This window comes from Amphiprion ocellaris, chromosome 14, assembly GCF_022539595.1.
Source record: "Amphiprion ocellaris isolate individual 3 ecotype Okinawa chromosome 14, ASM2253959v1, whole genome shotgun sequence".
Classification (NCBI taxonomy): domain Eukaryota; kingdom Metazoa; phylum Chordata; class Actinopteri; family Pomacentridae; genus Amphiprion; species Amphiprion ocellaris.
Window position 1 is genome coordinate 35,395,555 of NC_072779.1, and position 20,592 is coordinate 35,416,146.

Sequence of the window (20,592 nt, forward strand, 5' to 3'; positions counted from 1 at the left end):
CACAGCTCTGTGTGCTACTAGCATCTGCATTCCCTAATAATGGATTTGTGTTTAATGGGATTTAACATGTTTTAACACAAATTACTCTATGGTTCATAATCCCGCTGACTGAATTACACCAAAGCAATACTGATTTATAAACTGGAATATTCTTAAAACAGATGTTTTAATGTTTTTTAATTTCTCATTTAATCTAACATTCACAAATAAAACAAACAACAGTGTTGAAACATCTGCAACAGGTACAAAATTTTATTGTCAGAATTACATTCAACAGAACAATGATGAATAGAATAGAATAGTATAGGTCTTTATTATCACTGTTACAGAAAACAATGAAAATCAATGTGGTACACTCCGAATAGCAGCAGAAGGACCAAAAAAGGCAGAACTAGAACAAGAAGAATAACTTTTAACCGACAAGTCCTGCATCAGTACATCCGTACATCTCTGTAGAGCAGAGCAGAGTAGAGTAGAGAAGAGTAGAGTAGAGCAGAGCAGAGTAGAGTAGAGTAGAGTAGAGCAGAGCAGAGTAGAGTAGAGAAGAGTAGAGTAGAGCAGAGCAGAGTAGAGTAGCGCAGAGTAGAGCAGAGCAGAGTAGAGTAGAGCAGAGCAGAGCAGAGTAGAGCAGAGTAGAGTAGAGTAGAGCAGAGTAGAGTAGAGCAGAGTAGAGTAGAGCAGAGCAGAGCAGAGCAGAGCAGAGTAGAGCAGAGCAGAGCAGAGTAGAGAAGAGTAGAGTAGAGCAGAGTAGAGTAGAGTAGAGCAGAGCAGAGTAGAGTAGAGTAGAGCAGAGTAGAGTAGAGCAGAGTAGAGTAGAGCAGAGTAGAGCAGAGTAGAGCAGAGTAGAGAAAAGTAGAGTAGAGCAGAGCAGAGTAGAGCAGAGTAGAGCAGAGTAGAGTAGAGCAGAGCAGAGTAGAGCAGAGTAGAGCAGAGCAGAGTAGAGCAGAGTAGAGCAGAGTAGAGCAGAGCAGAGCAGAGTAGAGTAGAGCAGAGCAGAGCAGAGTAGAGTAGAGCAGAGTAGAGCAGAGCAGAGTAGAGTAGAGCAGAGCAGAGTAGAGCAGAGTACAGCAGAGCAGAGCAGAGCAGAGTAGAGGGTTAGGGTTAGGGTTAGGGTTAGACACCAAACCAGTAAGACACCAAACCAGTAACAGGAGCCCAAACAGTTTTTCGATGTTCTTTGTTTCCAGCAGCGTCTCCTGTCTGATGTTCTGCTGCTGCAGTCGCATTAATCCCAGCAGCAGCAGCAGCAGCAGCAGCTTCTAGTAAAGCATGTGCTGCAGAGGCTGCTTTCCTTTAAACCACGTGGGTCTGAATGAACTGTTTACCCCTGAACCTCCCTTCCTGCAGCTACTGACAGCTGCTGTGACATCATGGTGCTGCTCTCTGATTGGCTGTTGACATAAACTTTATCAGGAAGAGGAGGAAGTCCAGAAGAGACGCTGAGAGTTGAAGGAGGCTGCAGGACCGAACAGACAGCTGGACACAGTGAGTCACTGTATTCTATTATTCACTTTATTCTATTATTCAGTGACTTTATTCTATTATTCAGTGACTTTATTCTGTTATTCAGTCACTTTATTCTGTTATTCAGTCACTTTATTCTATTATTTAGTCAGTTTATTCTATTATTCAGTTCATTCTAATATTCTCTTTATTCTATTATTCACTTTATTCTACTATTCAGTTTATTCTAATATTCAGTGTATTCTAATATTCAGTTTATTATTTCAGTTACCGTAGTGTCTTTAAGTTATTCTCTTGTTTTTCACTGTGAAGCACTTTGGTCACCCTTTGGGTTGTTGTAAAGGACTATAGAAATAAACTCTGATTGGCTGATTGAATACAGTTACTGCAGTTTCACTAGTTAATACAGTTTGAGGAGTTAAATCAGTAAATACAGCGGTGGAAAAAAGTTTTTGTACATTCCATGCATTTGTGAAATACTGCATTCAGAATCACTCTTAGGTCTTCAAATGTAATTTATTTTAGTCCAGCGACACCTCAAATACTAAACACATCCTAAAAAATCCATTAAAAGCTTCAAACTGATTGATTCCATAAAAATACATCTGAGATTTTGAGTATTGGGTCATTTTGGTTCCAGTGATCCACTAATGAAGGTTGTTCTTTTTATTCATCGACACAGTTTTTGTTGCCATGCTTCATGTTTATATAAAGCAGAACATCTGAAAGTTCTTCAGAGACAGAAATGACTAAAACAAAGAACCTAACGCAGGAAACCAACCTGAAGATCCAGATTCTCAGCAAGGAAGGGTCCAGCTGCTGCCAGAAAGCCAGGAAGTACTCAGCAGTCCTTCAGTAGCTGGATCCACTCTGCACAAACAGAAAAAGTTTTGGCAAAGAAAAACCATTAAATGAGAAGGTGTGTCAACGATTCTATATATATACACACATATACATATACGCGTGTGTGTGTGTATATATATATACACACACACACACGTATTTTTATATATATATATATGTATATATATATATGTATATATATATATATATATATATATATATATATATATATATATATATATATATATATATATATATATATATACACACACATACATAAAAATGAAAATTAACCAATGAAAATCAGACATTGCTTTTGAACCATGGTTTAACAGAATTATTTTAAAAAATAAACTCATGAAACAGGCCTGGACAAAAATGATGGTACCCTTAACTTAATATTTTCTTGCAAAACCTTTTGAGGCAATCACTGCAATCGAACGATTTCTGTAACTGTCAGTGAGACTTCTGCACCTCTCGGCAGGTATTCTGGTCCACTCCTCATCAGCAGTATATATATATATATATATATATATATATATATATATATATATATATATATATATATATATATATATATATATATATATATATATATATATATATGTACTGTTTTTATATTGAAACGTGAACATGCAGGGCTGTGTTATTTTATCTGATTCCATTTCATTGTTTTTCAATTCAGTTCAATTCAATTTCATTTATATAGCGCCATTTACAGTTCAAATTATGTCAAGACGCTTCACAGAACCATAGACTTTATATAAAGATGGACGTAGCATCTGTGACGTCACCTGTTGGTTTCTGCACTGAGAAAATGAAGCATCTTCCTGGTTGACATCTTGGATTTTTGGAGCCAGTGACGACATCAAGATTCTCAGAGGGCGGAGCTGAACAGCAGTAATTGGTCAGATTGACTGAGAGGCGAGGACTCTCTGTCCCGCCCTCATTTACGGCTTCTGCTGTTTACCTGCTGCTGCTAACAACGTTAGCCTCCAAAAGTAAAGATAAACTCTGCAGGTAAGTGTTAAAGTCATTTTTGTAACTAGTTGTACTCTTCTCCACATCTGGACAACATCACATATAAAGCAGTGAAGTTACTGTAAGTTAACATCAGACTGTAACCTCTGATATAAACATGTTCTAACGTCATGTTTTAAAATTGTTCTCTAAATCTGAGGTTTCCTCGTTTAGTGTTAACGCTGATGCTAAATCAGGTTTGTTAGTGTCATAGTTAACTGTTAGCTGTAGCTAAGTTTCCTGCAGATCACAGCTGATCAATCATAACGGATCGATTGCTGTTTTAATGATCAGCAGATGTAAATAAATCTACATTAATGTTCCTCCACAGAACTGTTACTGATGAATGTTAATCTCTCAGTTCAGTTCTGAGTTAATATCTCTGTTCTTTGCTTCAGTTTTTTTTCTCTATAACAGTGTATGGTCAGATAACTGTGGACCTCATGCTAATGCTAATGATATATTAGAATAAAAAGAATAAACTTTATTGTCCATCTAAAACAGTAAAACGTCCTTTAGCCTCAACAAGGAAAACAAACATTTCCATAAGATTAAAAAATAGACCAAAATACACTCTGGGTTCCATTCATATCCTGATGTGTTCACTCTGATAATTAATGTTCCAGCAGTGGGAATGAAAGAACCTTGTGGATCTTTTCCTCACTGTTAGTGTCTTTTCCTACCAGTCTTGGTCTGGATCATTGGGAACATCTGATCTGATGGACTGAGAACTACAGAGAACATGAACATCCAGCTGTGGTTGTCTGAAGAGTCTTTTCTCCTTCATCACTGTGAGGAAGAGCAGCACTGATGTCCTCCTCATCCTTCCAGTAATAACAATAATGCTGCAGATTCAGCTCCTCTCTTCAGAATACAACTTGTCTTGTTACTTTTCAGTTTTTACATTTCACTGTCAGCAACACAGTATTTATTTCATCCATTTATTATGTTTACACATCTGTACAGTTCACAATAGTTAAATAATGGAATTTTTAAATGTGCAATAAAGGAAATAATGAAGCTCTTGACCTGAATGTGTTGATGGTTTAATGCTGCATATCTGCTATAAATAACATTGACTTTTTTATATTGTATTTCTGCTACAACAGCAGAGATGAAGTTAAAGGTGATAAATGGAACCTGTGAATACTAAGAACAGAGAATAATAAACTGCTGAGAGTTGCTCTGTCCTTCTGTAAGTGAAAGTTAAACAGGAAGTTGTTCACAGAGGATGTTGTCCATTCAGTCTCCTTCTTCACAACCAGATGAGGTTTTCCTTCTGTTGGCTTCACTCAGAAGATCCTCACAGTGAACATGAGACACCTGAGATGAAGACAGATGTCACAGTATCTGCATCAACAGCAGAGGTTCATTTTAAAGTATCCCTGGAAAGATTTCCTATTTCATATAGTTTTCTAAGCACTGAAAGACAGAAAGGCCTGCAGTCACTTTAGCTTTAGAGGAGAGGATTTTATTATCCAGCTTATCTGTGCTGTAATTTAAATGTAATAACTGTAGTGTACATCATTACTTTGGTCATATTCTGGGAATTTATTTTTCCAATCTACACTGCAGGAATACGTACTACAACGTGAATCAGTCATTAAACAACGTTAACGACTAGAGAGTAGATTTACTGTTTTCTCCAGTTTAACTTCAGAGACTCAGCAGATATTCAGGACTACTGACAACACAGAACCTTAACCTCACTGTTTTAATCACATTTATGTTTTCTAAACGTTACATTAATGTGAACCAGCGTCTCCATGAACAGTTTTATTAGCTAAATGTACCACATTACAGTAACACAACACACTTCAGCTGTTTACATGAAACTCAACACATTAGCTTAATGTTACGTTAGCTTTAATCAGGCTACGACTGAGCACTAGCTCGGTTAGCATCCTAACATTAAAGCTAATATTTACTGGATGCTAACTCTCTTCTCTGGTCAACACACACAGAAACAAACTCCACCAACATCTGGAGTTCATGGCACACATCATATCTGACACTAAAGCTGCATATAAAGTGCAGTAAAAGTGGCACCGATATGAAAATAAACATTAACTTACTGAACTATCAGAATCCTTTCAGTGTCTGCTGGTAGAATCAGCCGAAGTTAGAAAACTGGTTAAAACAAGCCAACAGGCAGAAAAACTGTCCGTGGAAAATGTTCTGCTGCTCCACTGATAAATAAACCAACAGTTATTATATCAGAATTAATCCAAACGAGGAGAGCAGAGTGTCTGCTGCCTCCTCCATAGGACCTGTCAATCATTCCAGGTCAGCCTGTCAAGTGAAGTAGCCCCACCCCCTGGCTTCGCAAAACTTCTATAAGCTCTATATAAAATTCAGTATTGATTTATTTTAAGATCTGCCACCTGATCTCTTGTTTTGACCATAACAGCTAATGAAAAAAATCCTGACCCGTAGAAAAGCAGTCTATCAAATTTTAGTTTTTCCTGTCATGAATTGGGATCTATAGAGCTTTTTGGAGCCAGCCCCTGGCGGACGGTGTGCTATTAAAAGTTTTTGACACTTCTGTGTTGGCTTCATTTTTGGAACCAGGCGCTACATCCATCTTTATATACAGTCTATGTACAGTACCCATATGCCTTTCACAGTAAAGATCAGGAGAGTCCAACTCATCTTAGTCCAGGTTCCACATTCAGTCCAGTCTGATCTCCAGTGGACCGGACCAGTAAAATCACAGCATAATAACCTATAAATAACCACAACTCAACTACTTTTTCCCTTTGTTTTAGTTCAAAAAAAGTACATTCTGAAAATGTTCACATTTAAGGAATTATCTTTTTACTAAATATTATGAACTACCTGAAATTTCTAAAGAAGCAAGTATAGACTTGCACAATGGCCAGTCCAGTTTGTACGCAGCGAGAAACAAGCCGACGTTAAAACAATAGTTGGGCTTATTAGTTCCCCGTAGATGGACCTTTTCCTCCCAGTCGATTGCCCCTCTTATCATGTATCTGCACCCCTCTACTTCAGAAACACTGGTCTAGTGTGAATCACAGAAACACTAAATTTGACAGTTTTCCATTTTCATCAGTGAATGAATGATTTCTCCTGACAGCTGCTGTTTCCTGTATATCCGGAGCCATGGGGAATGCCCACACCATCTTCAACAAGACGCCCTACACCTGGTACTACCGCACCAAGTTCAGGGACGACGTGAGTCCTCAATTCTGGAAGTCACAGTTTCACAGTTTCACTGCACAATATCTTGTTTTCATTCTGTGTTCTGTCCTGCAGAGCGACAACAGGCTGCCAGGCCACAGCTCCGGCGAGTACCTGAATGCACTGATACCCTTCGACGAGGTCGTGTTGAAGTATGGAAACCACAGCGACTGGGACCTCAAATGTGCAGGAGGCGGAGCTTCATACGACCTGAGAGAGACTGATGACCGGCAAAAGTTTGAGCTGGTCAACAATTTGTCTGGCATCATCGTCGACAGCTGCCCCAACTTTGGTGAGGATCCGTCCAGAATCACGAAATCAGTGATTCTCAAAGTCAAAGTGAACTTTACTGTCGATGTGTGTCCATGAGCAGAGAAATGAAAATGCTGCTTCTCAGAGTCTAACAGTCTGAAAACCAAATAGAACAAATGTTGATGTCTGTGTAGATTCTCAGTCATCCAGGTTGTGGTGATCATAGAGGCTTCAGTAGAAATCAACTGGACTTCTCTGGGAAGTTCTTCAAGATATTTGACTTCTCATCTTGGATGAGAGGTAAAATCATCTCCAAGAACCTACACCATATCCTAGTTCATTCTCCCCAGAAAAATAAAGTCAAAGACTGAATATGCAACATAATCAATTAATTCAATAAACAGTATTTCATCCATTCACACTGATCACGGCTTTCAGTCTCATAAATGTAGGAGGTTCTAGAGTATGGATGGTTTTATCTTCTAGAGCTGAGATGTTTTATGGAGGTCGGTGGTAGACTGTTAAAGATGTTGAGGATTCCCCAACAGTTCTCAGTTGGGTTGAGGTCAGTTTAGGTTCCATTCCTCCTTTCATTTCATTTCATTTCATTTCATTTCATTTCATTTATTTATTCTTAAAATGGGACAGTTCATATTAATGTATATTTCCATGTAAATACGAGAGATTGTAGCCATACGATTAATTTCCATCTCAAGTCCCATTGCAATATCATTATTGCATATTGTGATACTACACTTATCCCTCTGTCACTATAACATAAGCTGTTAATTTCCTTAAAGCCAGGTAGAAGCTCAGAACACCATTGCTAAGTCATACGGGCTCCATCTACATAAACCCCCACTCAGAAAGTCTGTTGAACATTTTCCATTCAGTCACAGGCCCTGATGTGTTCCTCCTGGTCTGAACAGGAAGTAGAACCTTTTCTAGAGTGTTGTTGGTCTAATATTGAGCATTAACATTGGAACCTTGAGGAACAATGACCAGCTCTGAGAGACCTGAAGTGGACATACCCCCCAAACCAGATTAGGGACACTGGATGTTGGTTCCAGAACCCTTGCTGTGCTTGAAGGTGAGCCCAACTATATCTAGTCAGCACTGCTCCACCTATGCCAGTAGGGGTTGGCACATCTAGGTGGCCACTCTTGTCCACTGCCCAGTATGCATAGCACCCAACCCCAATTGGCCTATTGGGCGGCAGCCCAATGTGACAATTTTGGGTTGTTCAAACGAGTCCCAAAGGGCAAGGCTTGGCCACGAGATGGTCCCCTCCTGGGCCTGGCTCCAGGAGGGCTCCATGTTCCTTTACTTAGCTTTGGTCTCATTGGGGTTTAGCGACTTGCTCTTTATCTGGTTCTTCCCCAGGACCAATTTGCCTTTGATACCCTACCAGGGTCTACTGCCCCCAACAACACAGGTCCTAGGATCACAAGGTGGAGTCTCGGCAGAATTATGTGACAATCGTCTGTCTGTCTGTCTGTCTGTCAGCAACAGTACTCAAAAATGAACTAATTGATTTGGATGAAATTTTCAGGGAAGGTCAGAAATGACACAAGGACCAAGTGATTAGATTTTGGCAGTGATGCAGCTTATAGTCTGGATCCACGGATTTGTTAAAGATTTCTGTATCACTGTGGATTTATCCGTCGGAAATGATACAAGGAACAACTGATTAAATTGTGGGGGTGTTTCTGAGTCCCATCAATGTGTTTGTGGGTCCCTCTATATTAAATGGCCACATTCTATGGTGCCATGATTTTTGATCATTAAGAACAACAAAAAAAAAAATGCTGCATTTCTACAAAAAAAAAATGCTGCATTTCTGACAATTCCATATGGGGCAATGAGCAGCCTTGGCGGAGTACTGCGCTCTCTGATGCTTTTCTTGCTGACATTTGTTCTGTCGGGAGGAAGCAGTTCATTCTGTTTCAGGAGATGAATGTTGTGCAGCTCAGCTCTTCAAACATCCGCCCACACTTCTTATCTCACCCGGCCATGTTTCTGCAGTGTAGGGTGTGGTTAACTTTGTCCTCTGAGCAACCTCCATGTTCTGTATATCACCCAGAAGCTGATGAGTTAAAGCACACAGTGTTTTCACAACGTTCTCTGCAGCTTTGATGTTCTGCACCTACGAAGGTTTCACAGTTCAAAGGTTTTGACAAAATACACACTGACAGTTTCACACTCTGAACTCCTGCAGTTGTTGTCTCATTTTTGTTGTTCACTGTGGTTCATTTTTAATCTAAAGTTCTGCATGTCTACAGAAACAGCACAGGCAATATGACACAGGTACCAATAGTTTACAAGTTCTGAAAAGACTCACAGTCTTCTTAACATTATTTTGTGTCACATTTTGATCATTTTCTTCTCAGATGAAGAGATTAAACAGACAGGGAGTCTTTTGAATCTTCAACAAATTATAACTGAGTCCTACTGACAGAAGACATCTCTGAGTTCTCTCTCCTTCTTCATGATGTTCTGGTTCCTCAGAGCTGCAGGATTTAGACTAAAATAAACCACAGTCAGGAAAAACTGAAAGGGTTAAAATGAAAGCAGACGTAAGATTTATCATCACTCTCCTGCAGCTCGACTGGAAGAGGAGCAGCGAGAGAAGGAGCGACGGGAAAAGGAGGAGGAAGAGAGAAAGAAACGTCAGGAGGAGGAGAGGAGGAGGAGAGAGGAGGAGGAAAAGAGGAGGAAAGAGGAGGAGGAGAGGAGGAGGAGGAGAGAGGAGGAGGAAAGGAGGAGGAGGAGAGAGGAGGAAGAAAGGAGGTGGAGAGAAGAGGAGGAAAGAAGGAGGAGGAGGGAGGAGGAGGAGAGGAGGCGACAGGCCCAGCTGGAGCGAGAGAGGAGGATCCAGCAGCAGATCAATGAGGAGAACCAGGCCTCCCGCCATAACCTGACCCAGGCTTATCTGGACCTGCAGGAGGAGCAGAACCTCACAACTCGGAGGTTCCACCAGGAGCAGACGATGGTCCTGCACCAGCTGGTGGAAGATCACACTGCTGAGATCCACCGGGACGAGGTACGCTCCTTATTTATTATCGATAACACATCACCTAGGGCAGAAAGTAGTAGTATCTGTTCCAAGAGTTCAGTAGACGTTCAAAATGTCTTCAACAACCAAAACAGAAAGAAGATTCTTGGTCATCCAGCTCATGGCATCCAAAGAGCTTCAGTAGAAGGCATCTGGACTTCATCTTCAGACTGGATGGAACTAAGAGTAAACTTCTCTTTCTTGAAGTTGTTTTTTTTTTGGTTCTTAAAAATGTTCTTGACAACACAGACTTCTTTTTGTGCTTTTCAAAGTAGTTTTTGTAAATGTTGACTTCCATTTCTGGTTCTTAAAGACAGTCTTGACAACATGGCTTCTCTTTATGTTTGTGTAAGATGTTCTTGAGAACATCTTAAAACTCGACTGGGATTGGGCTTCTGTTTTTCTTTTTTGCCAGACATCCCTGAGAGTTTAGGTGTGTCTTTTAAGTTCTTGAAGTCAGTCTTGAGAATTTGGACTTGTATTTTTGGTTCTTGTTAAAATGGGATTCTCTTGGTTCTCAAGAATATCTTGAGGCTGGACTGGAATGAAAGCAAATTTCCATTTTTGAAGTTGTCTTTTTCCATCCATCCATCCATCCATCCATCCATCCATCTATTATCCATACCGCTTAATCCTCATTAGGGTCGTAGGAGTCGTCTTTTTGATTCTTAAAAATGTTCTTTACAACATGGACTTCTCTTTTTGGTTCATAAAGACATTCTCAAGAATTTTTTGAGACTGGACCCACCAAGGTCCTCTATTTTTGGTTTGTGAAGATGTTTCTACTTTGAGAATAAAAACATGCTGTCTGGGGAATTTGCCTTCGACTAAAGCTCTTAGAATTTCCAACTGAATCTTCACAGACTGATGGGTATTTTTTTTTTTTTTTACAGTTTTAGTCATCAGATTTTTTAAATATCTTGAGTACCAAGTGAAATACAAATTAAAGTTACATTTGTGACATCAGGGCCAATCAATAATTACATCAAGGATATTTCCAGATTTTAGAGACAAAACATTTGCATTGCACATCCATCCATTCATCCATCCATCCATCCATCCATCCATCCATCCATCCATCCATCCATCCATCCATCTATCCATCCATCCATCCAGGTTGTGGTGGCAGCAGATGAAGCAGTTCATTCCAGACATCCCTCTCTTAAGCAACACTTTCCAGCTCCTCTTGGTGGATCCTGAGGTGTTCCCAGGCCAGATGAGATATGTAATCCTCCCCCCAGCAAGTTCTGAGTCTACCCCATGGTCTCCTCTCAGGCAGATTTGCTTGGAAAATCTCCAAAGGAAGTTTCCAAGGAGGCATCAGCATCAGATGTCCGAACCATCTCAACTGGGTCCTTTTGATGGAAAGGAGCAGCGACTCGACCCCGAGCTTCTTCCAGATGTCTGAGCTTAGCCACCCTGCAGAGGAAACTCATTTTGACTGCTTGTACCCACAGTCTTGTTCTGTCAGTCAGTGGCCAGAGCTCGTGACCATAGATGAAGTTTGGAACGTAGATGGACTGCTAAATAAAGAGCTTCACCTTCAGTCTCAGCTTCCTCTTCACCACAATGATCCAGAACAACACCTGCATTACTGCTGATGCTGCACCAATCCACCTGTCCATCTCACACTCCATTTTCCCATCACTCACAAACAAGATTCCAAGATACTTAAAGTCCTTTGCTTGGGAATGCAACCTCCCGGTCCACCGGTCTGCCACTCCACAGGCACCGTCCCTGATGACCATGCAACACTGAAGACGAATGTCAGTCATGATAGTCCAACAATGTCCAGAGTCTTCCACATCTCAGGATGAAGCTTGTCCACACCTGGCACTTTGCCACTGAGGAATTTCTTGACTACCTCAGCAACCCTCTACCACAGATATGGGTAAAACATCCCCTGAGTCTTTAGGCTCTGCCTGGCTTGTTCACTGCTTGGAGGAGTTCCTTGAAGTGCTATTTCCATCAACCAGCAATGTCCTCAGTCTGGGTCAGTAGTTCCCCTCCTTGGCTGTACAAAGCCTGGGCCAAGCCCTGCCTCCCCTTCCTGAGGCATCTAACAGTTTGCCAGATCCTTCTTGATGCCAACTAAAAGTCTTTGTCCATAGACTCTCTGAACTCTGCCCATACCTGAGTTTTAGCTCTTGCAATAGCCACAACTGCAGCCCTTTGGGCTCCCGGTACTGAGTCAGCCAGGCCATGAAGGCCTCTTTCTTCAGCCTGATGGCCTCCTTCAATTCCAGTTACAACAGCCACCTCTGCAATGGAGACTTTGAACATGTCCTACTCAGAGTCCATGCCCCCAACCTCCCCAGGACACAGGAAAAAGTCTTTTGGAGGTGGGAGTTGAAAAACCCCATGGACAGGGTCCTCCACCAGACATTCCCAGTTCTCCCACAGTACATGCTGGGATCTACCAGGTCTGTTCTGGTATCCGTTCCAACTCACCACCAGGTGGTAATCATTTGACAGCTCGGCTACGCTCCTCACCGAGTATCCAAGACATACGATCGCAGGTCTGATACAAGTTAATCATTGACCTTTGGCTGAAGGTGCTCTAGTATTAAGTACACTTATGATGCCATCTTATACTCATATCCATGACTAGCACAGAAGTCCAATAACAGAACATCACTCAGGTTCAGATCAGACAGACTGTTTCTTCCAGTCGTCAGGAGAACTATGTCCTTGAGCAGCACCTCTTCCAGGAACCACTCAGAGACTCCAAGAAGCCAGAGATCTCTGAGCTGGTGTTTGGTGCATGAGCACAAACAACTGAGTTTTCCCCTCAACAACGTGTATTCACAGAGAGGCAACCCTCTGGTTCTTCAGAAAGAATTCCAACAAAGTGGCCGTCAGCTGGGGGGCTTAACAATATCCCTCCACCTGCCTGGTGCCTCTCATCCTGGGCAGCTCCAGAAACAGAGTCCAACACTTCTCTAGGAGTTTGGTTCAGGAAGCTTTGCTGTCCTGGAGGTTAATCCAACTATCTCTAGTCAGTATCTCTGCACCTCCTGCACCAGCTCAGGTTCCTTCCTATCCAGTGAAGTGATGCTCCATGTCTCCAACCAGTCTACGCTACCAGGGGTTTTATGAATTGTTCTTTGTCTGGTCCCTCCCCCAGGACCAATTTGCCTTGGGAGACCCTTCCAGGGGCTCTTCCTCCTGATAACATAGGTACCAGGGCCACATGGTCACTCAAACCCCTCCAACACGATAAGGTAGTGATTATTCTTCTACATTTGCATCGCTCGTTCATATTTAAATCAACAGAAATACCATGACAGGAAGATTCTGGACCTTTACTCAAACTTCCTCTCATCAAACACTTCACCAAAATCTGTTTCTGAATGTATCTGAGGAGAGAAATCAGCTGCCGAATTGGTCTTCATTTCAGATCAACAACTGGTACTTTAACCCTTTAGGCACCACAGTTTTTTCAATAAAATATTCAGTTTTGATATCACTTTTTCAAAAGGTTGTAACTTGAAAATGATTAGAGATAAAGGCATACTGTAAATGAGTAAATTCATCAGTATGATCCAAAGTTTGTGATGGGAGTAAATTCACTCATCTAATTTGCATATCATGACGTCACCAGGCAGCGGACATATGGATTACATAACTTTTACAGATGTTTATCGATCAAGATGGCATTGCTTGGCTCAGAATTTGTCAGATCCCTGTCTCCACAATACCCAACAGGCTCATCTAAATGTCTGATCCACTTGTGATACTGTTCTTCATCTGTCAAGCAAACCCAGCCATCATCATCGTCAGTTACGGCGCGGCTGTGAACGCCACTGCGGCCTCCGCCGCTATTATCAGTGCATTTTCTCCCGCGGTTACTGCTATTTCCATGGTTTTTTACATCCCTGCTACCCACCTCACTATTAGCAGTGTTTTGACCACCCCTGCTACACCCACCACGTCCCCTCCTGCCACCCCGGACACAGTGAAACAAAGCATCGGCCAGGATGTGCTGCTTGTGGACTGTCATGGCGTACGGACTCGCTGCCATTACGCACAGACACAGCGTCACTTTCTGTCTCACTGGACAACTGAACATCTTCATCAGAGGGTGAATATTCCTCTTCAGAGTCTGAGTCAGCCATTACTTGATGAAATACTTTGTCAACGGTGAACAGACCTCTCGGCATGGTGAGTTTTCTCGCGCTGTCTTGCGCTCTGTTACGCGCCGACTGCGACCCTCGCCTCCTTGACCAGGGAGCGGTTTTCAAACTCTATAAACTCCAAAACCTTGAATGAAAACCCACCCACAAATGATGCTCAGATTGAAGTTCCAAATGTCCACCATCTCCTTGTGTAAAGTAGTAACTATATGAGGCACCATATTTGCAGCTATACCTTGTTATGTTCAGCAATGTTGCTTGTCGCAATATTGCGACTTTGGCACTTAAAGGGTTAATAGAAGTTCAGGAGTTTCCACTGCTCTGTGAATCTTTGATTTACATACAGTTACTGTGATGTACAGTTACAATTCTACAATCTCATTTAGCAGATGCTTTTGTCCAAAGCGACGTACATCTGAGAGTAGATATGATCAGAACTTCACACAAAGGAGGATCAGTCAACGTGACTCCCCATCTCTAAGCACAGTGCTCCCAGAATGCAATGCAGGAACCATATCTGTAGAACATCTTTCAGAAGCCATCCTTTTAGAGGTGCTATTCTACAACCATCTCTGCCAAACTTCTATTGTAAACTGTCCCTGTTGAATCTTGCTTAGGAACTGTGCCTGTAGAACCTTTTTGGAAACCATCCCTGTAAAACCTCTTTTAGGAATGATCTCTATGGGACCTCTTGTAGAAACTGTCCCTGTGGAACCTCTGTCAGGAATCATTCCTGTACAACCTCCTTCAAGAACCGTCTTTGTAGAACTCGTGCAGACTGCTGTTCATTCTGGTCACTCCAAAGACTGAAAGGGTTGATTAGGGGTTCAGTGTGGAATATGTTCACCTGAACAGGGTTGCTGCAGTGGAAAGACGTCTGTATACATGGAAGGGAGGTGTGGAAATGGTGAATCCTATGACACAAACCATTGTTTTTCTTTGGCTTCATGCTAGTTTGTGGTGTTTCTTCAGGTGTGTTGCCTGGTTGTGTTGTCTCTGCACTCTTTGCATTTGCTTCACTTTGAACATTTTAAACATCAATGCTACAGTCGATCATGTTCATTCAAGTACAAGAAGCCAAAATTGTGATGAAGATCAACATTGGTTAAGTTTTGCAGCCCTGTGTGACATTCTACACCCCTCTGCACAGTTCATGTTTGAAATTGGCTCTAATGTGTTCTTGTTTTTGCTTATTTTCAGTCCGCTGATGTTGCTGAGAAATTTGAAGAGCTTTTGGATAAGTACCAAATCACCGAGGCTGAAAATGAAGAGAGTGACCTGGAAGACAGGATAAAGACACTCCAAAATGAGCTCACGCAGAAATATTTCCAAGAGCACCAGATCCCTGTTTGGTCACTGCTCGCTTTGGACCAGGCAACCGGATATATAGATCTGTCTCTGACAGAGAGGCTCAGCATCCTGGAGGCAGTGGTGAAGGTAACCATGGAACGCAGTGACAGTTTTGAAGACGTCCAAGACAAGAAGCTTGACTTCCTCCTCAGTTTGCAAGAACAGCTACATGTTGAGAATCCGACACTGGCCCAACAGGTTCTGAGAAATGTTCTGAACGTGACTCCACAGCTGCCCTCAGCAGCAAAGGAGATCCTCAGTCACATCCTCTTCAATAAGATCTGGACATCAAAGGAAATCAAGCTTTTCATTGGGAGGGCCCTGAGCCACAATCAGAAGACAGTGACAGAGATCCTTCACAGAGTTTGCACCTACAGCCTAAACTGCATCATGGCCCTCACTGCTCTGAATGAGAGACACCCGCTGGACTACATCCAGGACTGTGTGTCCCATGAGCTGGACAAAGACATAGATACTGTCCTGAATGAAATGCAGGACAAAAACTACCCAGATGATCTTCTGTGGCTGCTGGGAGATGTGTTGAGGTATATTGAAAAAGAATTGCAAATACAACAGAGTGTGGACATTAATACGGCGATGATTCGTGAATGTAAAAGAAAGATTATGTCACTTGATCTGTCAGCGCCTGACATTGATGTTCTGAAGAGAGTGCTGGTTGTGTTGTCCATCGCTGTGAAAACGTGCACTACGGAAACCAGTTGGATGGGCGGAAGAGTTGAAGGCTACTTCCCGAGACTCTCTCAGCTGGCAGCGTTACTGCTGCTGCTGCTGCCACAGCTCGAAGAAAGACGAGGCTGTCTTTTGGAAATCGGCACCGGGGAGGGCAAGACGTGCATCTTAGCCATGTTTGCCACCATCCAGGCTACCCGAGGTGCAAAGGTGGACATCTTGACAAGCTCCCCTCTGCTTGCAATCCGTGATCAAGAAGAATGGAGTAAATTATTTGATATGTTTGGTGTGACATCATCCATCGTGCCTCCACTAAACATATATAACTGCTCTGCTGAGCGTCAGGAGGAGCTGATTAAGGATGCGTACAGCAAACAGGTGGTTTATGGAAATGTCGGAACATTCGCAGCAGATGCACTAAGGCAGGAGTTTGAGAAGAAAACTACTCGAGGCTCCAGGAAGTTTGACTGTGTGATTGTGGACGAGGTGGACTACATGACGCTGGACAGTGGAGTCCAAGTGACGTTTCTGTCGCACCAAGCTAGCGGCTTGAGACACGTTGAGCAGGTCCTGGCCAGTATCTGGGCCCTGATGTCTGCCTGCCGGCCAATAGAGCTGTTTGAGACGGGGGAGATCTGGTGGGGAACCAGGATCCAGCTCTTTCACAAGATCGCACTGCAGGCTGTGATTGGCTCTGAGTCTGAGGACTTTTCAGCCAGTGACATCCTGGTGATGGGTGTTGAGAAAAAGTTTTACTCTCAGCGGGACCTAGACGCATTCAACGAAGCAGAGAGTCAGACAGACACTGACGGCTGTGAGGAGACCAAGCGGGAAGCCATCGAGAAAATCATGGCCAATGTTGGACCTGAAGAGCAGTACCAGCTGCTGAGCGAACTCAAAATGATGACAGGAAACAGTGTGAATGCAGATTATTACATACTGGAGAACAACCTGGCCAGACTATATGGGGAGGAGTCTCATGAAGACTCAAACGTCAGCATTCTTCTGCTGCAGAAAGGCCAAGCCTGTGAAATCATGTCCGAGGACTTGTTAATTGAAGTGACGGTTGACAAACTAAAGTCCAGAATTAAATACTCCCATGACTGTGACCTGGACTCCTTGGAGGAATCTAAAGGATTCATTGTGATCCCATCTTTCTTGAAGAAATATATCGAGAATCAGTTGCCAGTTTTTGCTGAGAACGCCTTGAAAGCCATCCGGATGACACGAGGAAGAGAGTACATGATCGACAAAGCTCCTGAAGCTGACAGAGTGGACTCCAATGATGCAGATAGTCACAAGTATGATGCCGTAATTCCTGTGGACTTCCAGGCCAGTGGAGTTCTGGAGAAAAACCGGCGCTGGGGTGATGGCCTGCAACAGTTCCTGGAGATGAAGCACCAGCTAGCGATTTCATCACTGTCCAACGTGACAAATTACATGTCAAATGTCCATTTCTTCAAGAGGTACCTGAGGGGGAAAGGTATCTTCGGCGTCTCTGGAACATTAGGGGGCGAGGCTGAGAAAACGTTTCTGGAACGACATTACAAAACAGCATGCTATGTGATTCCTTCTCACCGCCAGAAAAAGTTGGTGGAGTTGCCAGCAGTGCAGGTGAGTGGAGAAAGGTGGATCCAGGTGATCTGTGAATCTGCATGGAGAGCTGCCGACAGGGGGCAGGTGGTGCTGATCATCTGTGAGGATGTCAAGACCGCAGACAAGCTGAAGGCAACAATGCATGGTAAACGAACCAATAACATCACCATGTACACTATCAGCGAGAAGCACAATATCGAGAAACAGAACTTCGGCCCCGGAAATATCATCATCGCCACAAACCTTGGCGGCCGTGGGACAGACATCCACGTCCAGCACCAGGTGAATGAGTGCGGAGGCCTCTTTGTTCTCCTCACATACTTCCCTGGAAGTCAGCGCGTGGAGAGGCAGGTGTTCGGACGCACTGCCCGCAAAGGAAACCCGGGGATGGTGCAGATGATCCTGAATCGCGACCGTCTAGCAGCGGTGTATCAGGCCCAGTCGGCCGAAACCATGAGGCAGCTCAGGGAGGAGCATGAAGTGAGCCGGTTAGCCAGCATGGAAAGAGATGAGCTGTTTGAAATTGACTTGAAGGAAACATTGTTTTCTAGATTTTGTGAATTCCTTGCCGACTTTGACAAAAATTTCACACATGACGAGAGACGAGACCTCACACAAATAAAAGTGAAGGACATCCCCAAGTGCTTTAAGAGCCACTGCAGCAAGTTTGACTATCAGACTGCACTGAACGCTCTAAAAGAGTCGTGGGCTTTGTGGCTCATCTTCCATGAAGGGCACATCAGCCGGCATGAGGACATCGCTATGCTGAGCAAAAACCTCATCAGACACTTGGAGGAAACTGCAAATGATGTCCTGCACGGCAGAAGCAACAACTTCTATGACTACATTCGACAGGCAAAAAGCAGAACCGACTTGTACTGCATTGACAAACACCAATGTGACTACGGAGCAATAACATACTGGAAGAGCGCTGCAAAGCGTGATCCTTTCTACAGCGCCGTGGCTCTTTATAACCAAGCGTACATCACCATGAACCTCACAAAGAAAGACTACAAAGCTGAGGCTAAAAGATTACTGGAGGAGGTCAAGACTGCAGTGGACGTCTTTCTGTCAGAATCTACCAACACTATGATGTTCTGCAACCTGTCAGTGACCAGCGACTTTGAACCGCACCACAAAAACAGCAACCTGCAGGCACAAATGACCGCCAGGATGAACATCTTCAAAGCCTGGAAGGGATACATTGAAAATGCAGTGGCAGTTCTCAAAAAGCTTGAAAGCGACAAAACGGAGGCAGTCGTTGAGGAGACTAGCGTTTACAACCTTTCAAAAAACAAGGATCCCATCACAACTCATGAGCTGTTGGTCCTCTACGAGTACGGCCTCGGCATCGTGTTTGAGGTCAAAAAGAAGCCAGAGTTCTCCTACGATGCGCTAGCATGTTTCCTTCTGGGCGTGTTTCAGGTAGCAGCAGGCGTTCTTGTTTGTGCTCTTTCCGGCGGCATCGCCAGCCAGTTTGGACTTGGACTGATAAGTGAGGGTGTGTCCGACATGATTCAAGGGATCAAAGGCATGATACAGGGAACCTTCGACTGGGCCGAGTGGGCCATCGCGAAAGCCATCAGCATCGGGGTGTCGCTGGTCTTCGGTGGACTCAGCCGACTCAGGAACGCTGCGAGTGTGGTGCGTAGTGGGGCCAAGGGTCTGATGGCCGGTGCAAAGTGCAGCTCCTTCACGGTGAAACAGTGTTTGAAACATGCAGGCAAGTACGCTGTTCAGGAGCTGGGGAAGCAGGGATGCATGACTGCTGTGGGCTATGCTATCGACAAGGGACTGAACGCTGTGTTCCAAAAAGCTCTCCATGATCACTTCAAGAAGAAGACGACTTCCCTGATTAAAGCAAACAGAAGCCTGGACAACGCCCTGAATGATCTGGTTTGCTCCGGAGTGCCAAAGACTGCCATGAAAAATGGGATGACCGACTACAGAATTGTTGAGGACTGTGAGGAATCTATGCATCAGTCAGTGAACATGTTGACCAGCAGCGTCATTCCTGACCTGATGATGGACTGCACCACAGTCACGAAGGCTCTCAACACACTTTCAGAGGTGTGCGGTACTGTAACACAGCACATACACAGCGAGAAGGCTTCCGGGAGAATGCAGTATGTGATGAAGGGTTTGGAAATTGCTAAATATGTTACAATGTCAGTACAAATACTGCAGTCATACCCCACAGAGAAGGTCATCAATGACTCCTTCGTCCCTAAGTTTTTGGAAAGCATGAAACCATTGACACAGGAGAAGTACGACCACGACGGACGGCACAAGCTGCCGAACGTGAAGCGCTTGAAAGAGGAGCTCTTCGAAGCCATTGCAGAGAGTGTTTCCAGGGAATTTATCAGTGCCTGTTCCAGACACATGACCGCCCTCATGAACAAAGCCTGCATGGCTAAAGTGACCCTTGTCGCCGGCAGCGCCGTCAGCAACCTTATCGGCAGGACCAACACCCAGAGCTTCTTCACCAACCAGGTGTACAAGCACGATGTGAGACAGACCTTCCAGAGTCGCTGCCAGTACTTGCCCGAAGAAGAGAGGAGGGACTTGCAGTGTTACATCGACGACATCTGCGACGTCAACCATCCAGCCACGGCAGTGGACATCCACGTCCTCACCCAGAGCGAAGCCCTGCAGGGCAAAGGCATCAAGCTGATCGTGGTGGGCAAAGACGGGAAGAAGCTCTCCCAGGATTACTATCCGGGGACGGACCAGTCGGCCGGAGATGTTATCCTGCAGCTGAGGAAGGAGCCGGAAAATTCCCAGCGGTGAGTGAACCTCTGCCAGTGTGGTCATGTAGGAAACAACAGAACAGAAAAAGTACTGGAGAAAAAATACTTCATTACTGCAGGAAAACAATGATGGTGATGATGATGATGATAATGATGGTGATGATGATGATGATGGTGATGGTGGTGATGGTGATGGTGATGGCGATGGTGATGATGATAGTGATGATGATGAAGA

The 20,592-nt window shown here is 43.7% G+C and overlaps 1 protein-coding gene across 4 annotated transcripts in view; it reads left to right on the plus strand.

Annotated features, from left to right (window-relative positions):
• The first annotated feature begins 1,290 nt into the window (after nt 1-1,290).
• Nucleotides 1,291-20,592, plus strand: part of LOC111575722 (uncharacterized) — a 33,391-nt gene continuing 14,089 nt past the window's right edge. For 2 of the 4 annotated variants that reach the window (XM_055017219.1, XM_023281003.3), the window contains exons 1-5: nt 1,291-1,485; nt 6,425-6,522; nt 6,604-6,820; nt 9,384-9,823; nt 15,172-20,393. In XM_055017219.1, coding sequence (XP_054873194.1) covers nt 6,451-6,522; nt 6,604-6,820; nt 9,384-9,823; nt 15,172-20,393 — 5,951 coding nt within the window. In that variant the 5' untranslated portion in view covers nt 1,291-1,485; nt 6,425-6,450. Of the gene's footprint in view, nt 1,486-2,236; nt 2,384-6,424; nt 6,523-6,603; nt 6,821-9,383; nt 9,824-15,171; nt 20,394-20,592 lie in introns of those variants that run through there. The other 2 variants (XM_055017220.1, XM_055017221.1) reach the window with 2 other exon arrangements.